The sequence below is a fragment of the Daucus carota genome, chromosome 3 (assembly GCF_001625215.2).
Source record: "Daucus carota subsp. sativus chromosome 3, DH1 v3.0, whole genome shotgun sequence".
Taxonomy (NCBI): domain Eukaryota; kingdom Viridiplantae; phylum Streptophyta; class Magnoliopsida; order Apiales; family Apiaceae; genus Daucus; species Daucus carota.
In genome coordinates this window covers 45312842-45331648 of record NC_030383.2, presented here as the reverse complement: position 1 = coordinate 45331648, position 18807 = coordinate 45312842, and the positions used below count along the sequence as shown (strand labels likewise).

Here is an 18807-nt window from a genome sequence, read left to right as displayed (position 1 = left end):
TGTAATCTCCATAAAACTTTAAATCTTCTGTCTTCCTTTCATATATTCAATGTGAGGGTGTAGGACTGGTAGGCCCTACTCCCTCGAGCCTAAACCCTAATTAAGGCGAGGCTGAAGGGCCGAAGGCCCTGAAGCCCAGACGTAGGCGGAATAAATTAACTTAAAAGCGTTAACATTCAGGGTTTAGGTTTGGGTTTTAGAATAAGTAATTCCTACTGTATGTTAAATTGGCCGACGGTTAGGGTTTAGGATTGAGGGTGTAGGGCCGGTAGGCCCTACTCCCTCAAGCCTAAACCCTAATTAAGGCGAGGCTGAAGGGCCGAAGGCCCTGAAGCCGAGACGTAGGCGGAATAAATTAACTTAAAAGCGTTAACATTCAGGGTTTAGGTTTGGGTTTTAGAATAATTAATTCCTACTGTGTGTTAAATTGGCCGACGGTTAGGGTTTAGGATTGAGGGTGTAGGGCCGGTAGGCCCTACTCCCTCGAGCCTAAACCCTAATTAAGGCGAGGCTGAAGGGCCGAAGGCCCTGAAGCCGAGACGTAGGCGGAATAAATTAACTTAAAAGCGTTAACATTCAGGGTTTAGGTTTGGGTTTTAGAATAACTAATTCCTACTGTATGTTAAATTGGCCGACGGTTAGGGTTTAGGATTGAGGGTGTAGGGCCGGTAGGCCCTACTCCCTCGAGCCTAAACCCTAATTAAGGCGAGGCTGAAGGGCCGAAGGCCCTGAAGCCGAGATGTAGGCGGAATAAATTAACTTAAAAGCGTTAACATTCAGGGTTTAGGTTTGGGTTTTAGAATAACTAATTCCTACTGTATGTTAAATTGGCCGACGGTTAGGGTTCGGCCCTGAAGCCGAGACGTAGGCGGAATAAATTAACTTAAAAACGTTAACATTCAGGGTTTAGGTTTGGGTTTTAGAATAACTAATTCCTACTGTATGTTAAATTGGCCGACGGTTAGGGGTAAATTGCCCGACGGTTCGGGTTTAGGCTCGAGAAAATTGGCCGACGGTTTACAATTTAACATACAATTTGTTTTGTTCTTTTTCTTCAAATTCACTGCATCTTTATAAACAATAAGTTATATTTTTTTGTAGTTGTGTGTTGTGTATGTTGTTAGAATCAGTAATAGAATCCCCCAAAAACTTTCAAGATAGAATCATTTTAACATTTTCCCAAGCAAATTATAGTGGAATCAGTAATAGAATCCATAAATTATGTTTCTACAATTTCTTCTGAAAAAATCATTAATAGGAACATACAAAAATTTGATCACCATAACTATTAAGCTATTAAAAATCCAAACAAGAATATCATATTAAGAAATTTTATATGTAATTGCCATAAGTAGAATCATTTACAGAATTTACTCCAAAAATATCATTTACCATAAGTAATATTATATGTAATTACCATAAGTAGAATCATTTCCAGAATTTACTCCAAAAGGAACAAAGTTGTATCACTTCTGTTATGACCTCCAGTCCTCCACCAGCTTTATACAAATTTATCATTGATATTTACTTGTTAATTTCTTGCTAAAGTGCAATTAATGTCTAGCTGCATCATTTCCAGAATTTACTCCAAAAGGAACAAAGTTGTATCACTTCTGTTATGACCTCCAGTCCTCCACCAGCTTTATACAAATTTATCACTGATATTTACTTGTTAATTTCTTGCTAAAGTGCAATTAATGTCTAGCTGCATCTGATTTCGCAAGGAGTTAGCAGTTGATGAAATGATTTTGTGAGCATAGAGTTGTCTGGCCTTGTGTATCTGTCTCGCTTGAATTTGCTGAAAAAAGTTGATTGAAAATATATTAGTGCCAAAATATAACAAATAATATGTTTATGGTCCTTTAAATGAGGTAGATGTAGCAAGCAAAAGCTTAGAGTAGGTGGACTAAACATAAACTGATTTGTTGCTAAAGTGGTTGTCAACAGCATGTAATCAAGCTTAATGCTTTGGTACTGTGTTTTATACTATCCAAATAAGATTAAGCATCTGCTTGTTCTAGAGTATATACTACCTAAAGGCATTTTTAGTAGATAAATATTGAAATGCTACCTAAAGGCATTTTTAGCAGTTACATAGTTGTGAAAATGTGAAATCCCAACAATAGTAAAGATAAAAACCAGATCCGCTGCTTTAAGAGCACACAAGAAACACCAAGTTAAAATGAATTGATTCTTACAACATATTAGTGAAAAGATCACCCTTAAGGACCAGAAGACCTTTGATTTTGACTTTTTAAGAAAAGGATGTAAACATTAACACAATCTAAGATATTTAGTTGACGTATTTATGTTACCTTCATTGGCTTTATGGGCATGATGTTTTCATAATATTTTATTTTATGTTAGGAAAGTATACAAGTTCAACTTAAACTACATGTCTCTATTTTAATTGAGGCAGTGTGGCTAAATGTTATGGCAGAACAGACCTATATCACGTGTACAATGTTGATGCAACTCATGATTTTCCAACCTAACATGTTCATAGTCTTACCAAGTAAGCTGCTAAAAATCATTTCATGGAGCAAAACTGAAGGTAAGTAACTTCCAAAATAATATCTAATGTGTAACCAATAAAATTACTCAGAATAGCTTCTTCTTTTCTGTAGTACAACACTGTATATTGTATTAAAAATGATAGAGTAGTTGGAGAATGACTTAAATTTGGAACATATGCTAAAGTATCCATATTTACCTTTTGAGTTTCAGGAGCGAATTTTGAATCCCAGCTACGGACTCCATTCCCTTTATAGGTCTCCATGTGGCGCATAGCAAAGATTCCACAATCAATAGAATTGTTTGTCGTGCGCCATTTCATCTGAAGTCGTGTGATTTCAACATTCAACAAATGTCTAGCTTTCACCTCACTAACATTCATCATGTATTTGACAAAATTCTCTTTCTGCAAAGAGGGTTTACAAAACCAATTAGAATGATTTTTGTGTATTCGAATCAAAATCTAATACATGAATTAATAAGGATATACATGATACAAAATATATTGCATAAAAAATAAAGAATATCAAGAATATGCCATACCAAGCTTTGCGGGTAACCATCATAAATGCTTGTAATTGAATCTCCTAAACAATTGTTGTCCAAAATCTCAATTGCAGGGTTTTTTAAATCGAAGCACACCACATAGAAATGGTTGATATAATGGATGGGGAAGAAGACCTGCATTTCATTTTGACATCTTAAATATAGGCAAAGAAATAAAAAAAATTAAAGCATAGTGATAAAATAAACACATAGTAACACAAGAAATTTAATGAATAATGAAATACCAGATCAACATTGCTGATGCTCACAGAAAATTGAGCAAGTACTTCATTAAAATTTGAACAAAACCTCTTGTACTTCATTTCACTCGAACTTAAGCAATCATGATCTTTTTCATTATGAGGAGGGTTGATTTCGTTTGTTCTGGTCATTGTGTTAAGCTGTTGACAATAAATTTAAAGAATATGAGCAAAAAGAAAAAAAAGACAATGGAGATAAATAATTATTTCCATTACTGATAAAAACATTACTGAGCCAAAAGAGATAAATGCACAAGCAACAACAGTTTTATTAGCTAATGGACTCATGGAGCAGCTGGTTTATTAACTAGGAATATGAGTAATCTGTTCTTGAGGTTTAGCTAGGATTGCAAATTCCAATATAGCATCCTACTAGGTAACAAATGCATGATAATATGTATAAACATAAGGTCCTTTTATTTTTTCAACTCTATTGTATGGAATTGTAATAGAATTTAAGATAAAACATTAAATATGAAAAAATCAGGACAATAGAGATTATTACTAATTTTAAATTCTTTTTAATACCGTTGTGTATGTATTGCAAAAAAATCTCCTCGGAGAATCAAGTGATCTGAACCTCTCATCATCATTCAAGACACAGGTGAAAGTATCCACAACAGCAGTATATATTTGACAGCCATCACGCAATGATTGAAATTGTTGCTTCAAACATATATAATGTCCATTCCAAGAGAAAATTTGTTGACTGCAATGCAAGAAAAAATATATATTATAATCCTATTTTGTAGACTAAATTAACATTATTATTATAAATCATAAATTCAACTTACAGTGGCAAAAAACTGTTTGCATTAAGCCAACACCAAGTGTCTTCCTCCACTTTTGACAACTTTAACTTGTCAATGTCAATGGTTCGCTGACGAAACGGTGATTTCTGAAATTCACCTATTTTCATTTCCCTCCTTGGCCTTTGTCCAACATTCATTTGATTTATGTTAGATTTTGCATTTTCCAAATCATTGCGTTCACAACTGTCAGAATAGGATTTTCTAATAGTAAGACAAATAGTAATAGGATTTTCTAATATGATAATTACCTCACTTCACTTAAAGTTTTTAATTGGGGGGTGGGGTTCTGAACACCAAACCTACTAGTTCATTCTATATTTTTGTTATCTAATTGGGCAAATAAAGTGAATAAAAAAGAAAAAAAACAGAAACTAATTAAACCTTTTATCCACGGTTGCTGGTGGTTTTTTGATGCCAGAAAATTGATGCAACCTCTCAAATTGCTCTTCAAGTTTCTCCAATTCTGAATTGGAAGGGAATAATGCCCGTGCAATTTTTAAATTGTTACAGCAGGATGTTTTCAAAGTTTCCATTTGCTTAAGTTCTTCTTTGATCAGTTGCATTGTTTCCTACAAGATTGAACAATAAACGATTGTTAGAAGAGAATAATTTGAAAGTGTTAGAATCCAACTATAAATGTATGACTACTTACATATTCCTTTATAAAATCTTCATCAACGTAATCAGCACTTATGTCTCTAGCAACCGACATGATTGCTATGTCTACTGTTTGGTTAGTGCTACCCATTTGAAATAAATCATCAACTCCTTTAATTGTTTCCATTGGGGTATGAAAGTGCTGACTTGTTACCAAACTCTATAATGCAAAGTACCACTAGGTAAACATAATTACAAAAAAAATGACACACAAACATTTCTGTTGATAGAGGAATTTGGTAATCAACAAAGATGAGGTTCATAGCCGGAATCAAGATCTGTGACGGTGGTTTTAGCTGCCGGAGTGTGGTGGTTGTGTGTTTTAGGGGGTGGCTGAGATTAGGGTTTTGAGTTGGTCTCACGTGCTCTCAACTCATGATCCCCCAATGTGCCTACGTACCCCTATTTATAGGGGATCAAGCCATACGTAGTTCTATTGGACCAGGAGTCCTAGTTTGATCAGGACTAGGCCTCTTGGCGATAAGGTCGGAGATAGGCCGAAGGCCCATCTTGGAGAATCCTACTCCTGTTAGAATTAGTCTTGAGTATGACTACCCCAGACTCCTAATCCAAATAGATCACGGATTCAACGATATCTCCACTACGAGAGATAGCATCTACCACGACTCTTATGGAGAAGTTATCTGGGAGAGCCATGGCTAACCCCTCGAGGTGCAGGGACATGTCCTCACCTCTCGGTGAGGTCTTCATCTTCAAACAAGGTAGACAAGGAGCCGAATTACACGATCGTCTCAATCCCCCGATGAGGGCTAACTCACCAGAATACAGGATCCAGACATATGATCGGCCTTCGTGTTACCCCGGAGGGCCTTCAAGAGCCATGATCACCTCAAGCCCCCACACGAGGGTTAACTCGGCAGATAGCAGGATTGAGGATTGTAGATCATGCCCGGATGAGCCCGGGAACTATCAGATGAGCCTGATAACTACCAAATGAGCTTGGTAACTAGTCTTCATATCCCTCGGAAGGGTTGTCACGGAGACTCACTCATCCTCTTTCTTTCATCATGTATTTCATAACTATGCCTCTTCTGAGTCAAAGGACGCGCCCTGATAGGGAGGACGTGTCCTTCCCAATTCCCGTCTTCATCCCTGTTTACTGGACAAGAGACCGCACCTCCCGGGCCATGTCTGGGGAGGGCGCGTCCTTCCCTTATCTTGTCTTCAATCCTCCTTACTGGACAAGAGACCACACCTCCCGGGCCATGTCTGGGGAGGGCGCGTCCTCCCCTCCACATGATATACAAAAACGGCTACAACACCTCGGAAGAGTCGTCGTATCCCCCGGAGGGGTCGTCATATCCCCCGGAGGGGTAGGTCTTCCTATCCCCGGAGGGGCGGTCTTCGTCTCCCTCGGAAGGGTTGTCTCAGCGAATGTACGCTCTCCCATAGGAAGAGCCTTCTCACAATATGTGTTTACATGTGGGAGCGACCCCTGAGGGCGCGCCCTTGCCTTCGCCGTCTCGTCCCATCGACCACTCCAACAACACATCAGACAGGTCCTTCTTTAACATGAGGTCGCGCCCCCGGGGAGGCGAGGACACCCCGTTAAAGGCACGCCCTTGGTCTTCATCTCATGGTCAACTTCTTACAAGGGACGCGCCCCTCGGTCACCTCCGAAGAGGGCGCGCCCTCCTCCATAGATTACACGACGTGGGTGGACGGAGGTCGGTCGCGTCTCTCCATCAATACTCTCAAGTAAGGCGTCCCTCCTTGTGACTCGGAAGACGCGTCCTCTTCACGCAACACCAATGGTCGGTCACATCCTCCCTTTATAAGCAGGAGGACGCGTCCTCTTCACGCAACACCAAAGGTCGATCGCATCCTCCCTTTATAAGCAGGAGGACGCGTCCTCTTCATGGGACACGTGTGACCTGGAGGACGCATCCCTCCTTCCGACGCGGAGGACGCGTCCTCTTCATTAAGATACGCAACATCGGCGGATCAGTCATATCACGGAGGGCTGCGCCCTTCCGTTCAGACTAGTCTCTTCAAGGGTCGGTCGCGTCCTCACTTTATAAGCAGGAGGACGCGTCCTTCCTTTATATAGGACTCTTAGCCCAATTCATGTCTTACTTAGTTAAACTAAGTACATACCTGGCCCAACAAGGACCTAGCCAAATTTGGCTATAACAAGTACTCCCCAAATTTTCTTGATATTGGAGATATCATGGAAATTTTTACTCCATACCACACATCCTCTTCCGAGAGCGCGTCCGCGCATAGAGGCGCGACGTAAGCCACTTCTATTCCTCGACATTCCAAGATGCAGGCTGTGCACAAGCCTTGCATGTATATAATGTCGGTGTCTTTGATCATTTAGCAAAGTTGCTAAGCATGAGGCTGTCGCGTCTTCTTGATGTGTTCATAAATAATAAGCAATCTTTATGTAGACAAAAGAAAACAGGGGGCGCGGCCTATCTGTCGTTGACAGTGGCGCAGCTTCGCTTATTCCTTCCAAATGACACATTCAACCATAACATTCGCGCCAATGAACTTCAACAAAAGAAGGGCGCGCCTTCGCTGTGCGAAGGTTTGTGGCTTTTTTTTCAGCCTTACTGTGTCCATGGTATCTGGGAATAGTAAATATAAGGCGCGACTTACAGAATGGCGCCGCCTAGTTATAACATGACCCCTTTTAATTCTTTTTGTTAAAGAATTGCCTAAGCAGAGGGCGCGGCTGATGGCGCTGCCTTGCAATATTTCTTTTCTTTCAAGGACTGTATAAGCAGAGGGCGCAGCCTTACTTGTAAGGCTCTTTTGATCTTTTCCAAGGATTAAGTAGAGGGCGCGGCCTTTGGCGCAGCCTTACTTTTTCACGCGTGAATCACTTGCTTAAGAAATTCAAAAGGACCACTCCCCAGTCCATACATCATCCCATACGAGGCATCACGAATCTTATCGTGGTTTAAAAAACTCCGGTGCATCGCACGGGTCCCAGAGCTTATGGCTCATATGGGGAATCATAGATAGGTAAATAATCATAGCATCTAGAGTAGATCGTGGATGACATCCAGAGCGTATCATAGATGGTTAAAATTCATAGTACCCAGAGCTGGTCATGGATAATTTGGTAACCTTTGAAAGGCCTTAAGTGTACCTTGATCAAAGACCTTGCAGGTATCATGCCACGTTCCTGTAGAATGGAGGGCGCGCCCTCATCAAGATGGACAGCTCCTTTAGCATGTTGGACTTGACCTGCACTTTATCATGTGTACGACTTAATACTGATGGTCAGTGTTACCTCACGACGCGCCCTGTTAGGGGAAGACGCGTCCTCCCAAATTATCAACCCTGGAAACATGACTTTGGAACTCGGGGTGCGTCCAACTAGGAGGAGGCGCGTCTTTGAAGCATCTCCCTTCTCAACCTTATTATCTTGGGGGGGCGCCCTCATGTGCTTCCTCAAGTGATGAGTACTTCCGAGAGGACGCGCCCTAGGGAGGGACGTGACCTCTTCAAGACTAGTGAGCTCCTTCCTGAGTATGTTTGTCTCTTCGGGAGGGCGCGCCTTGTTGGAGGAAAGTGCGACTACTCCTCATGGAGAAGAGGTGTACTCCTCTTAAAGGTAACACCATATTACCTGTGAATTTACACATGTAGTAGTCTTAGGGAACCAAATACTGAGGGAGTTTAGTATTTACCTGAGGGCGCGCCCGGTCAGGGGAAGGCGCGCATCCTTACGACTTTTCGAGCTAGGTTCCATCTCAATAGCTCGCCCTTCGTAACTTTCCCGTTCATATCATCACATGTGGTCAGGCCTTCAACATGCGCCTCTCGCGAACCTCAAATTACTTGCTCTGGGGAGGGCGCGCCCCTTCAGAAAACCGTTGAGGCTTCCAGGGAGGCGATCTCCTTCTCGTAAAGACTCAAACCACAACAGACTTGTTAGCAATAACATGCGAAAGCATTGTGAGAATCTTACCCGGAGGTGCGCCTTCTTCGGAGGTGTTAGGGAATTCGTTCCTCACGGTGGTAGTCGAGCACCACATCACTTGGAGGCGTACCCTGTCAGGGGGAGGTGTACCCTGTCCGGGGGAGGTGTACTCTGTCCGGGGGAGGCGTACTCTGTCCGGGGGAGGCGTACCCTCTTCGTAGGTGTCAGGTCTCCGAAAATCACATCCTTCGCTGACTTCCCGGTCCAGAAAACCCTGATCGCAAATTAGGTTACCTCCTAGAATTTCGTTGATGATCGTCCTCCTTCAAACTCCCGATGGAGATATCGTCCTTTTCCTGAAAAAGTAGATGAAGGTCTCCTCCTCTTTTGTGCTCTAGCCATCGCCCTGCCGGAAAACGCTCCTCCTCTACGTGCGAATCTCCGTCGTGTGACATCTCTTCCTCCTAAGATGAAGATCTTGAATAGCCCCTCCTTCTAGCGCCAATTTGTTGATAGAGGAATTTGGTAATCAACAAAGATGAGGTTCATAGCCGGAATCAAGATCTGTGACGGTGGTTTTAGCTGCCGGAGTGTGGTGGTTGTGTGTTTTAGGGGGTGGCTGAGATTAGGGTTTTGAGTTGGTCTCACGTGCTCTCAACTCATGATCCCCCAATGTGCCTACGTACCCCTATTTATAGGGGATCAAGCCATACGTAGTTCTATTGGACCAGGAGTCCTAGTTTGATCAGGACTAGGCCTCTTGGCGATAAGGTCGGAGATAGGCCGAAGGCCCATCTTGGAGAATCCTACTCCTGTTAGAATTAGTCTTGAGTATGACTACCCCAGACTCCTAATCCAAATAGATCACGGATTCAACGATATCTCCACTACGAGAGATAGCATCTACCACGACTCTTATGGAGAAGTTATCTGGGAGAGCCATGGCTAACCCCTCGAGGTGCAGGGACATGTCCTCACCTCTCGGTGAGGTCTTCATCTTCAAACAAGGTAGACAAGGAGCCGAATTACACGATCGTCTCAATCCCCCGATGAGGGCTAACTCACCAGAATACAGGATCCAGACATATGATCGGCCTTCGTGTTACCCCGGAGGGCCTTCAAGAGCCATGATCACCTCAAGCCCCCACACGAGGGTTAACTCGGCAGATAGCAGGATTGAGGATTGTAGATCATGCCCGGATGAGCCCGGGAACTATCAGATGAGCCTGATAACTACCAAATGAGCTTGGTAACTAGTCTTCATATCCCTCGGAAGGGTTGTCACGGAGACTCACTCATCCTCTTTCTTTCATCATGTATTTCATAACTATGCCTCTTCTGAGTCAAAGGACGCGCCCTGATAGGGAGGACGTGTCCTTCCCAATTCCCGTCTTCATCCCTGTTTACTGGACAAGAGACCGCACCTCCCGGGCCATGTCTGGGGAGGGCGCGTCCTTCCCTTATCTTGTCTTCAATCCTCCTTACTGGACAAGAGACCACACCTCCCGGGCCATGTCTGGGGAGGGCGCGTCCTCCCCTCCACATGATATACAAAAACGGCTACAACACCTCGGAAGAGTCGTCGTATCCCCCGGAGGGGTCGTCATATCCCCCGGAGGGGTAGGTCTTCCTATCCCCGGAGGGGCGGTCTTCGTCTCCCTCGGAAGGGTTGTCTCAGCGAATGTACGCTCTCCCATAGGAAGAGCCTTCTCACAATATGTGTTTACATGTGGGAGCGACCCCTGAGGGCGCGCCCTTGCCTTCGCCGTCTCGTCCCATCGACCACTCCAACAACACATCAGACAGGTCCTTCTTTAACATGAGGTCGCGCCCCCGGGGAGGCGAGGACACCCCGTTAAAGGCACGCCCTTGGTCTTCATCTCATGGTCAACTTCTTACAAGGGACGCGCCCCTCGGTCACCTCCGAAGAGGGCGCGCCCTCCTCCATAGATTACACGACGTGGGTGGACGGAGGTCGGTCGCGTCTCTCCATCAATACTCTCAAGTAAGGCGTCCCTCCTTGTGACTCGGAAGACGCGTCCTCTTCACGCAACACCAATGGTCGGTCACATCCTCCCTTTATAAGCAGGAGGACGCGTCCTCTTCACGCAACACCAAAGGTCGATCGCATCCTCCCTTTATAAGCAGGAGGACGCGTCCTCTTCATGGGACACGTGTGACCTGGAGGACGCATCCCTCCTTCCGACGCGGAGGACGCGTCCTCTTCATTAAGATACGCAACATCGGCGGATCAGTCATATCACGGAGGGCTGCGCCCTTCCGTTCAGACTAGTCTCTTCAAGGGTCGGTCGCGTCCTCACTTTATAAGCAGGAGGACGCGTCCTTCCTTTATATAGGACTCTTAGCCCAATTCATGTCTTACTTAGTTAAACTAAGTACATACCTGGCCCAACAAGGACCTAGCCAAATTTGGCTATAACAATTTCTATTATTATCAGTGAAAACAAATGACAAATACCATTTCAGTGGTCTTTTTATCATCCCGACTAAGAACGTGTTCAACTCCTGCAGTTGTAGTTGTAGTTTTTGTTGAGACTTTAACATCCTTAAACAACAGACAACAAATTGTTAGTATCATCAATAGATGCACCGAATTTAAAGCTATGATACACACGAGAAATAAATAAATAAGGAAAAGGAATGATATTACCGGAGGAACCAATGCTTGTTGGTGTGGAATTGAATTTTTTCCTAATGTCGTCCTTACATCACCTCCAATTTCAATTGAAAAACCACCAGATGGCAGAAGGGAAGCAGGCATACTACAAAAAATTTAATTACACGCACAAATATATACAAATTGATATAACATTGACTCATGAAAGTTATAACTTGTTTCAATTTTGAAAGGGTGAAGAACAAATAAAATTACCTGTTGGACGTAGATGTTTTGTTTCTATCTGCTTCTACTTTTTCTTTGCACTGACCCTTCAAATCTTCAACTTGCTAAAAAGGTGTTATCATAATTAAAGGAATAATGATCAAAACAGGTATGAAGATTAAAACATGTATGAAAACAGGTATGAAGATGAAAACAGGTTTGACCGTTTTCCAGGGTCTCTATTTGCAGGTTATTTCCATTTTCTCACCTCAGTTTCTTGCTCCCCAATATTTTTAGTACCACCATCATCCTGAGAATTGTCTAATTCCTCACAATCCGCCTTCTGTAAAATAGATTATATAATTCATATTTATATAACTATAATATGACATTTATAAGTTTTTCAAAGTAAAAACGCAAGAACAAACAGAAGTAAGGAAGCAATAATACCAAAGTAAGAAAACCAAGTACGAATCTGGTTAACACTTACAATAATTCCTTGGCCAAAAGAATTATCCACATCTTCAGTGGCTTCTCTTTGCAATATTATAGAATTTTTCCATCCTATAAATGAAGGTCTTGTCTTCTCAGCTTTTATGAGATCATTTTCTACTTTCTCAAGATAGAAATACTGAAATATTGGAAAATTATTCATGCATGTAAATGATTGTACTAAAAACAGAACGGAATTAAAATATAGAGAAAAAGGTTTAGAAGACTTACAATCAAGAACACCAATGATCCTGTGTAATACTGTTCTATTGGATCTTGTAGCCAAGCTGTTGACGCGTCTCTCAACCCTTTCACAACCAACTTGCACCAGTTAAATTTCACGGCATCATCAAACGATCCAACAAACTCTAAAATTTCTTGATTCACATAAGAACCAGTGTGGGACCTAAAAAAAAGATTAGACAACAAAACCATGAAGTTTTGTTTGAATTGTATATCAGCATCCCTGGTTTTTTTTCATAGCAGAGAACACCATCTTCTCTGTCACTTTATGTGGAGCTATTTTCTCTGGAAATTGTGATCTCCACGCATCCAACTTTTCTTTATCAGCAGCAAATACAACATCCCTGTTGCCTTTTGGAAACCCTAGAACATCATGTACATCGTCCTCCTTTATTCTAATTACTTGGGGTCCCTTGAGATGTAGCACATTTTCATAAGGGTCGTAATACCAAAGAACATTTACTGCCATTTTTTTTGGAATTTTATTCATACAAAATAGCAGTAAATCACCAAATCCCGCATTTTGAATCCATTCCTTTTGAGCTTTTGAAAGTTGACTTATAACTTTGGAGAATGTGCTTGCACGAGCTCTTATTTTTATCTTCTTTGGAATTAAATTTCCAGGTTCATCTTCTCCATCTGTTTCATCCTCCAATGAGTTATCACTTTCATCAGGCAGCTTTCTCTTTTCTTTCTTGTTAGGCTGCAAAATATATTTATACAAGAGTGTTAAATGAGTCAAGTTGACTTGGCAGCAGAGGGTGTAATATTTTAGCATAAGAGGAACAATATCCATATAGGAAAAATTAACATGCATCATAATATATTTTCTATTTTCACATTCTCAGACCATATAGAAATAATATTAACAATTAGGGACATATGCACTTGCACATTCTTTTAAAGAAATAGTGAAGTTGCTGACCTTATTTCTTTTCACTTGATTTTTTTTGCATTGGACTCGTTTTTTGTTTGCCTGCGATTCAATTTTCCTCTTTTGGCCTCTTGTCATCCTCCTTCGATCATCTTCTTCCATTTTCTGTTTGGTACGTCTTGCAGATTTACGTTGACGAACTTGCTCCATAACAGAATCACATGGACTTTCAAGTTTTTCAACTCTTGCTACTGTCTGTTGCTGAATAGGAGATTGTTCTTGTCCGTCATCTTCTTCCATTTTTTGTTTGGTACGTCTTGGAGATTTACGTGGACGTACTTGCTCCGTAATAGGAGATTGTTGTTGTCCATCTGGTTTTTCAAGCTCTTTTCTCTTTTTTGATGATGAAGCAGGGGTATGAAGTTTAATGACTTCATCATGTGCTTCCAACTCAACTTTATCTTCAACATGGATGATTTGAACTTCAGAATCTTCCTTATCTTCATCCTTTATTTGAACTGCAGAATCATCCTTATTTTCTGATCCAGAGGCTTTGAAAATGTTAAAGTTATTCTCATAGAATAACTTATATTCATCTTCCTTGAACCAGTACTTGCTTAGCTGTCAAAATCAAAATAAGTGAGTTCTCAAAATTCAAATTATCTATTTATGTGTTTATTTTGGTTTTGTTTAAAAGGTTTCTTTATTGTTAATTCAAATTATCTAGTATAAGATGTTAAGTGCCATCTGTTATGCCCTTGACATCTTATAATAAGTTATAATAAGTTGTAATAAGTTGAAGCAGCATAGAGAATGAAAATGATCACTTACAAATCCGGGATAATCCTTATGGATATTAAACCATATTGGACTATCCATCAAGAAACGATACATGTAGTACAGAACATAATAGCCACATTGAATTCCATCCTTCTGTTGTGAAACTTTAGGACATTTGAATGGAATATTTGCTATATCATCATCATTCAATTCTGGCTTCCATTTTTTATACAATGCAGAAACGAATCTGTTACATCATAAAAGCACAATAAATACATATTAATTAGATGTGTGGAACTGTACAGTTTGTTTTTGCAGTCAAAAGAAAAGTTTTATATCGCAACAGAGCAAACAAATCATCTTTGAAGGCCTTCAGTTATAAAATGCTTAACTTAAAATGCCTGAACAAAGATATAATAACATTGAAACAACAATCCCTTTCATTTCTTATCAGCTATGTAGATTAAAACTAGAAAAACTTAAAGGATTAATAGCTCTATCACCTCAGATTGCAAGTCATACATATCTCAGATTAATAGCTCTATTACCTCTAGGTTGCAAGTAATATTTACAACCACATGGTTGTAACATAAAGTGTGGCAGGTCAACCAGAGCAAAATAATTTCTTAATTCTTCGTATTTTATAATCCTTCTTAGTGTACCCTTCTAAACAAATGACCCTAGAAACATGTATATTATCATACAATACTGCTAGTCTATCCAAAGACAGTGGTACAACAATCTAACAAAGGTACCAAATATTCAATCAAGCATAGAATCATTAATTACTTGACACAAATATACAAATTCAGCAAAATAGAACATAGAATCAGACGGGAGCATTAAAATCTATAAAATCATATATATCAACAATCATCTCAACTTATCTTCTTTAACCAACTGTCTCACAGTTCCACAAGTAACAAAGTATTAGATCCCAATTTCACCCCTCAAAGCAACATTATATTAATTAAAGTATAAAACTACACTGGATATTAATTGCACAACACAAACACACATACCCTAACGTGTACTAACATAAAATCATACAATCAACCACCTATTTGAGTTATCCATATTAGGAACACACTCCATTATGAAAACAAAACTCAGAGCTATAAGCCTTATAACCAGTAAAAATGATCAGAATGCTCATACTCAGTCCAAACCAAAGGTACAACAAATGCAGCCTAGACAACATAATTAAAATGCATAACTAATAATGTAGAATTATAAACAGAACAATATATATACCACCATACACATACAAAAATTTTATTACTACTAGTATAAATTAATAATTAACTAACCTTCTAATTTCTGGTTCCATGTTTTCCTCTCTTATTCGCAGAGAGTCCAAGAACAACATACAAGGACTCTTGGATTCTGAATTGAAATCCTCTCCCAAATTGCAGAGGATTAACAAAGTCCAGTGGTTCCTGATCAATGTACATTTTAAATTAGTTTAGGAATTCAAATATTCAAAAAATAAAAATAAAGCAAAAAAAACACATATATAATTTTTTTAACTTACGATTTACAAATTGGAACAAAGATGTATCTGTTTTCCAATCTGTCATTTTTCAGCATCCAACGAACAACTTTTTCTTTATATTTATCTCCTCCACAAAAAATACTATACCAGATTGAGTCCACAACAGAGCAATTAAAACCGCACGAGACAGCAATTTTATCCCACACCTCACTACACAAACAGTTGTGGCACAGTTAATTATCGGAGTAAGAAATACTAAATTTACACTTTAAATTTGAATACGATTCAGAACCTGGCATATCGATCAAATTGAAATGTGGTTAATTTCTCAGTCCGTCTAACAATATTTCTTTTACTGCTTCTTTGACTTCTGCTGCTTGATCTCAATTTTATTTTAGATTGTGTACCTAATTAAAAACAAAATTTATCATTAATAAAGAAAAAAAAAGCTAATGGAATCATTAATAGAATCAAATTAATTCAAAATTCATTTTAAATAGAATCATAATTAAGATACATAACTCATATGAAATTGTAGAATCATAAACAGAACCTAATTTATAAACATAGAATCAAACATATATTCACAATTAATCCAGAACACCGTATAAGTCTATTTGGACGCATATACTTTGGAATCACATAGATACTCGGTTGGAACAACTTTTGACTTGGAAATGAAACTGAGATCACTAGGCCCCATGTCCAGCTATTTTTTAATCTTCCCTGATAAGTTTAAGTGTTGTAAACAGCTATCTAACTTAGCTTATGTTCAAGTTTTACTTCAGCTTATGTTCAGCTTATGTTCAGCTAGCTAGGTGTAGTTGGCCTAGCTTATGTTCAGCTTATGTTCTCCTGATTCTGGCTTTTAAGTTCTCTGCATTCTAAATCTATACTGTATAAATGATGGAGTTCTATAGTTAGGTAATCACCTCTAAGAAAAAGTCTGTTCACTAAATTGGATAGCTATTCTGGTTTAACACTTTTTTTGACCTGTTGAACACCCACACACACACCCTCGACCTCTTGCACAGAGGATTAGAGCAACATCACTAGCCCCAGAGGCCTTTACTATATTTCCACTCGCTATTTGTGCAAATTATAGACCCCAAATCCAGAGAGGACACAATCAATGGCATATCTAAAGATATTCCCAGAATTTATGTACTGTACATTTCTTACTATATATTTTAGCACTTAATAACATATATTCTCTTCTTATAATAGAATCAATACATTGAATCAACAAAACAAAGCATTTCAATCAACAAAACTGATTCAAACTTCATTTACAATAAATCGAAACCAAAATATATAGAATCAAAACATAAACTCTATAGAATCAAAATCAACAAAATAAAATCGCATAGAATCAAACATTCAACCAAGCATAGAATCATTAATTACTTGACACAAATATACAAAATCAGCAAAATAGAACATAGAATCAGACGAGAGCATTAAAATCTATAAAATCATACATAGCACAGATTATATATACATTAAAAACTATAGAATCACAGATTATATCACAGATCGAAGAAATAAACATTAAAGACTATAGAATCACATATAAAATCAAATATATGTACAAAATCCATACAATCAAACATAGAATCATACCTATATGTCGATGCATCTTATATAGAGAAAATTGAAGGGGAGAGAGGTGCTGAGAGAGAAAAATGAAGCGGAGAGAGGCGGTGAGCTCAGAAAAATGGAGCGGAGCGAGGCGGCGCAGAGACGGTGATGAGGCGGCAAGAGAGAGGCGGTGAGAGAGAGGCGGTGAGAGGTGCTGAGGCAGTGCTGAGAGAGTCGCTGAGCGGAGAGAGTGACGGAGCAGAGAGAGTCGTGCGAGGGTTTAGAGAGAGAAACAACGGTAATTCTCAACTGTTTTTCTTTTTCATTAATGTCTATTTAATCTCCTACGTACACGTGTTCATTTAAATTAAGGGCTCAGATTTGTTCTGTGTTGTTCTTTTTTTAAAGTGTTCTTTCTAGAGTGCAACCCTATATATATATATATATATATATATATATATATATATATATATATATATATATATATATGTTTATAATCTACGGAATATACGGATATTTTTAATAAATTATATTTATAATATTATTAATATTTGATTTTTTTTATAATTTATCTCGCTAATATTTTATATACCGATTTACACAAGATTAAAGTCATGATGTGTGTTTCTATTAAAATAAAATAAAATTATAACCATTTCACAATTATATTCCTATTTAAACAGATTACAGGAAATATAAAAAAATATTATGAATTTTATATTAAGAATCATATTTTATTTACAAACTCCCTTTTGTTTGATTTTAGACATAAAAAATAAAAGTCTTGTTCTAGTAGTATAAATTATAAATATTATATAAATAACTTATATTATTATATGATCATAATTGTTTATCAAATAATAAAATAAAATCTAGATGTTCGTATTTATTTGAGAGATTTAGAACACATAAAACAGATTTTACATAATTATTTGAGTAAACTTTTATATATTGCTTCCTTTATTTGGATATATTATTTTTTGACCTTTTTTCATCCTTGTTTAAAATTATTTTTATTTAACTTTTTTGTGTCAAATATACGTGCAATAAGAAACTAACATAAGGGTAACATTCTGTTGGTACGGTCCAAAACTGAAGCCAACTGAATAGGCCGAGAACTGAAATTCCAATTTTTTCCGGACTGAATCGGACCAAACTCTATTATGGATCGAACTGAAATACTTTCGGTCCCGTCCGACCCGAAAGAACCAAAATTTTAAAACTACAATAAAAATTATATTATAAATAAAGTTAAATTATATGAATTATTTTAAAGATAATATTTAATAATCATCATCACTTCATCAAAGAGAGATTTAATTAAATTTACAAATTATATATTATTATTGTAGTATATATATATAATATATATTATATAAATATAAATATATATTATATATTGTTTGGACTATTCTGTCTATATTTATTCCGGACCCAAATATTTTTTTTAGGACCGATCGAACCGAATTTCATTTTGGTCCATTCAGTCCGGACTGAATAGACAGAATTCTCAGAAAATCAAGACCAAACCAAACCAAATTTACACGGTTTTGTTTTTCGGTTTGCTCACCCCTAAACTAACATATTTATCACAATTTATTTTTAGTTTTGAGATGAGTTTGACCTGACTCTGAATTTTTCAAATTTGTGTCAAGCTTGTCCCCAATCTCAAAATTATTGGTTTGAATCCTTCTTATATTCAACATATGCCTGTTTTGCTTTATTCCTCCTCAAAAAGCAACTTAAATGCGTATTGCATCTCCCACATGACATGTGCATATACACGAAAATTTTGTATCCATACAAGGCCACT

General features: G+C 38.6%; 2 protein-coding genes across 2 annotated transcripts; both read right to left on the bottom strand.

The window, feature by feature from the left end:
• Positions 1-1317: 1317 nt before the first annotated feature.
• On the bottom strand, positions 1318-12456 carry LOC108211942 (uncharacterized). The gene is made up of 14 exons (XM_017383663.2): positions 12253-12456; positions 12020-12160; positions 11798-11872; positions 11581-11654; positions 11359-11470; positions 11167-11253; positions 4785-4949; positions 4514-4701; positions 4115-4315; positions 3849-4029; positions 3306-3461; positions 3058-3195; positions 2714-2920; positions 1318-1798 (listed from the first exon to the last, which is right to left on the bottom strand). Exons 1-14 carry the CDS (start codon positions 12454-12456, stop codon positions 1673-1675), a joined length of 2055 nt encoding a protein of 684 aa, XP_017239152.1. The 3' UTR covers positions 1318-1672.
• Positions 12457-12478: 22 nt separating this feature from the next.
• On the bottom strand, positions 12479-17395 carry LOC108212533 (uncharacterized). Its single transcript, XM_064089022.1, has 7 exons — positions 17037-17395; positions 15706-15820; positions 15453-15623; positions 15229-15357; positions 13970-14165; positions 13190-13759; positions 12479-12967 (listed from the first exon to the last, which is right to left on the bottom strand). The coding sequence occupies exons 1-7, from the start codon at positions 17050-17052 to the stop codon at positions 12479-12481; spliced, it is 1686 nt and encodes a 561-aa protein (XP_063945092.1). The 5' UTR covers positions 17053-17395.
• Positions 17396-18807: the final 1412 nt, after the last annotated feature.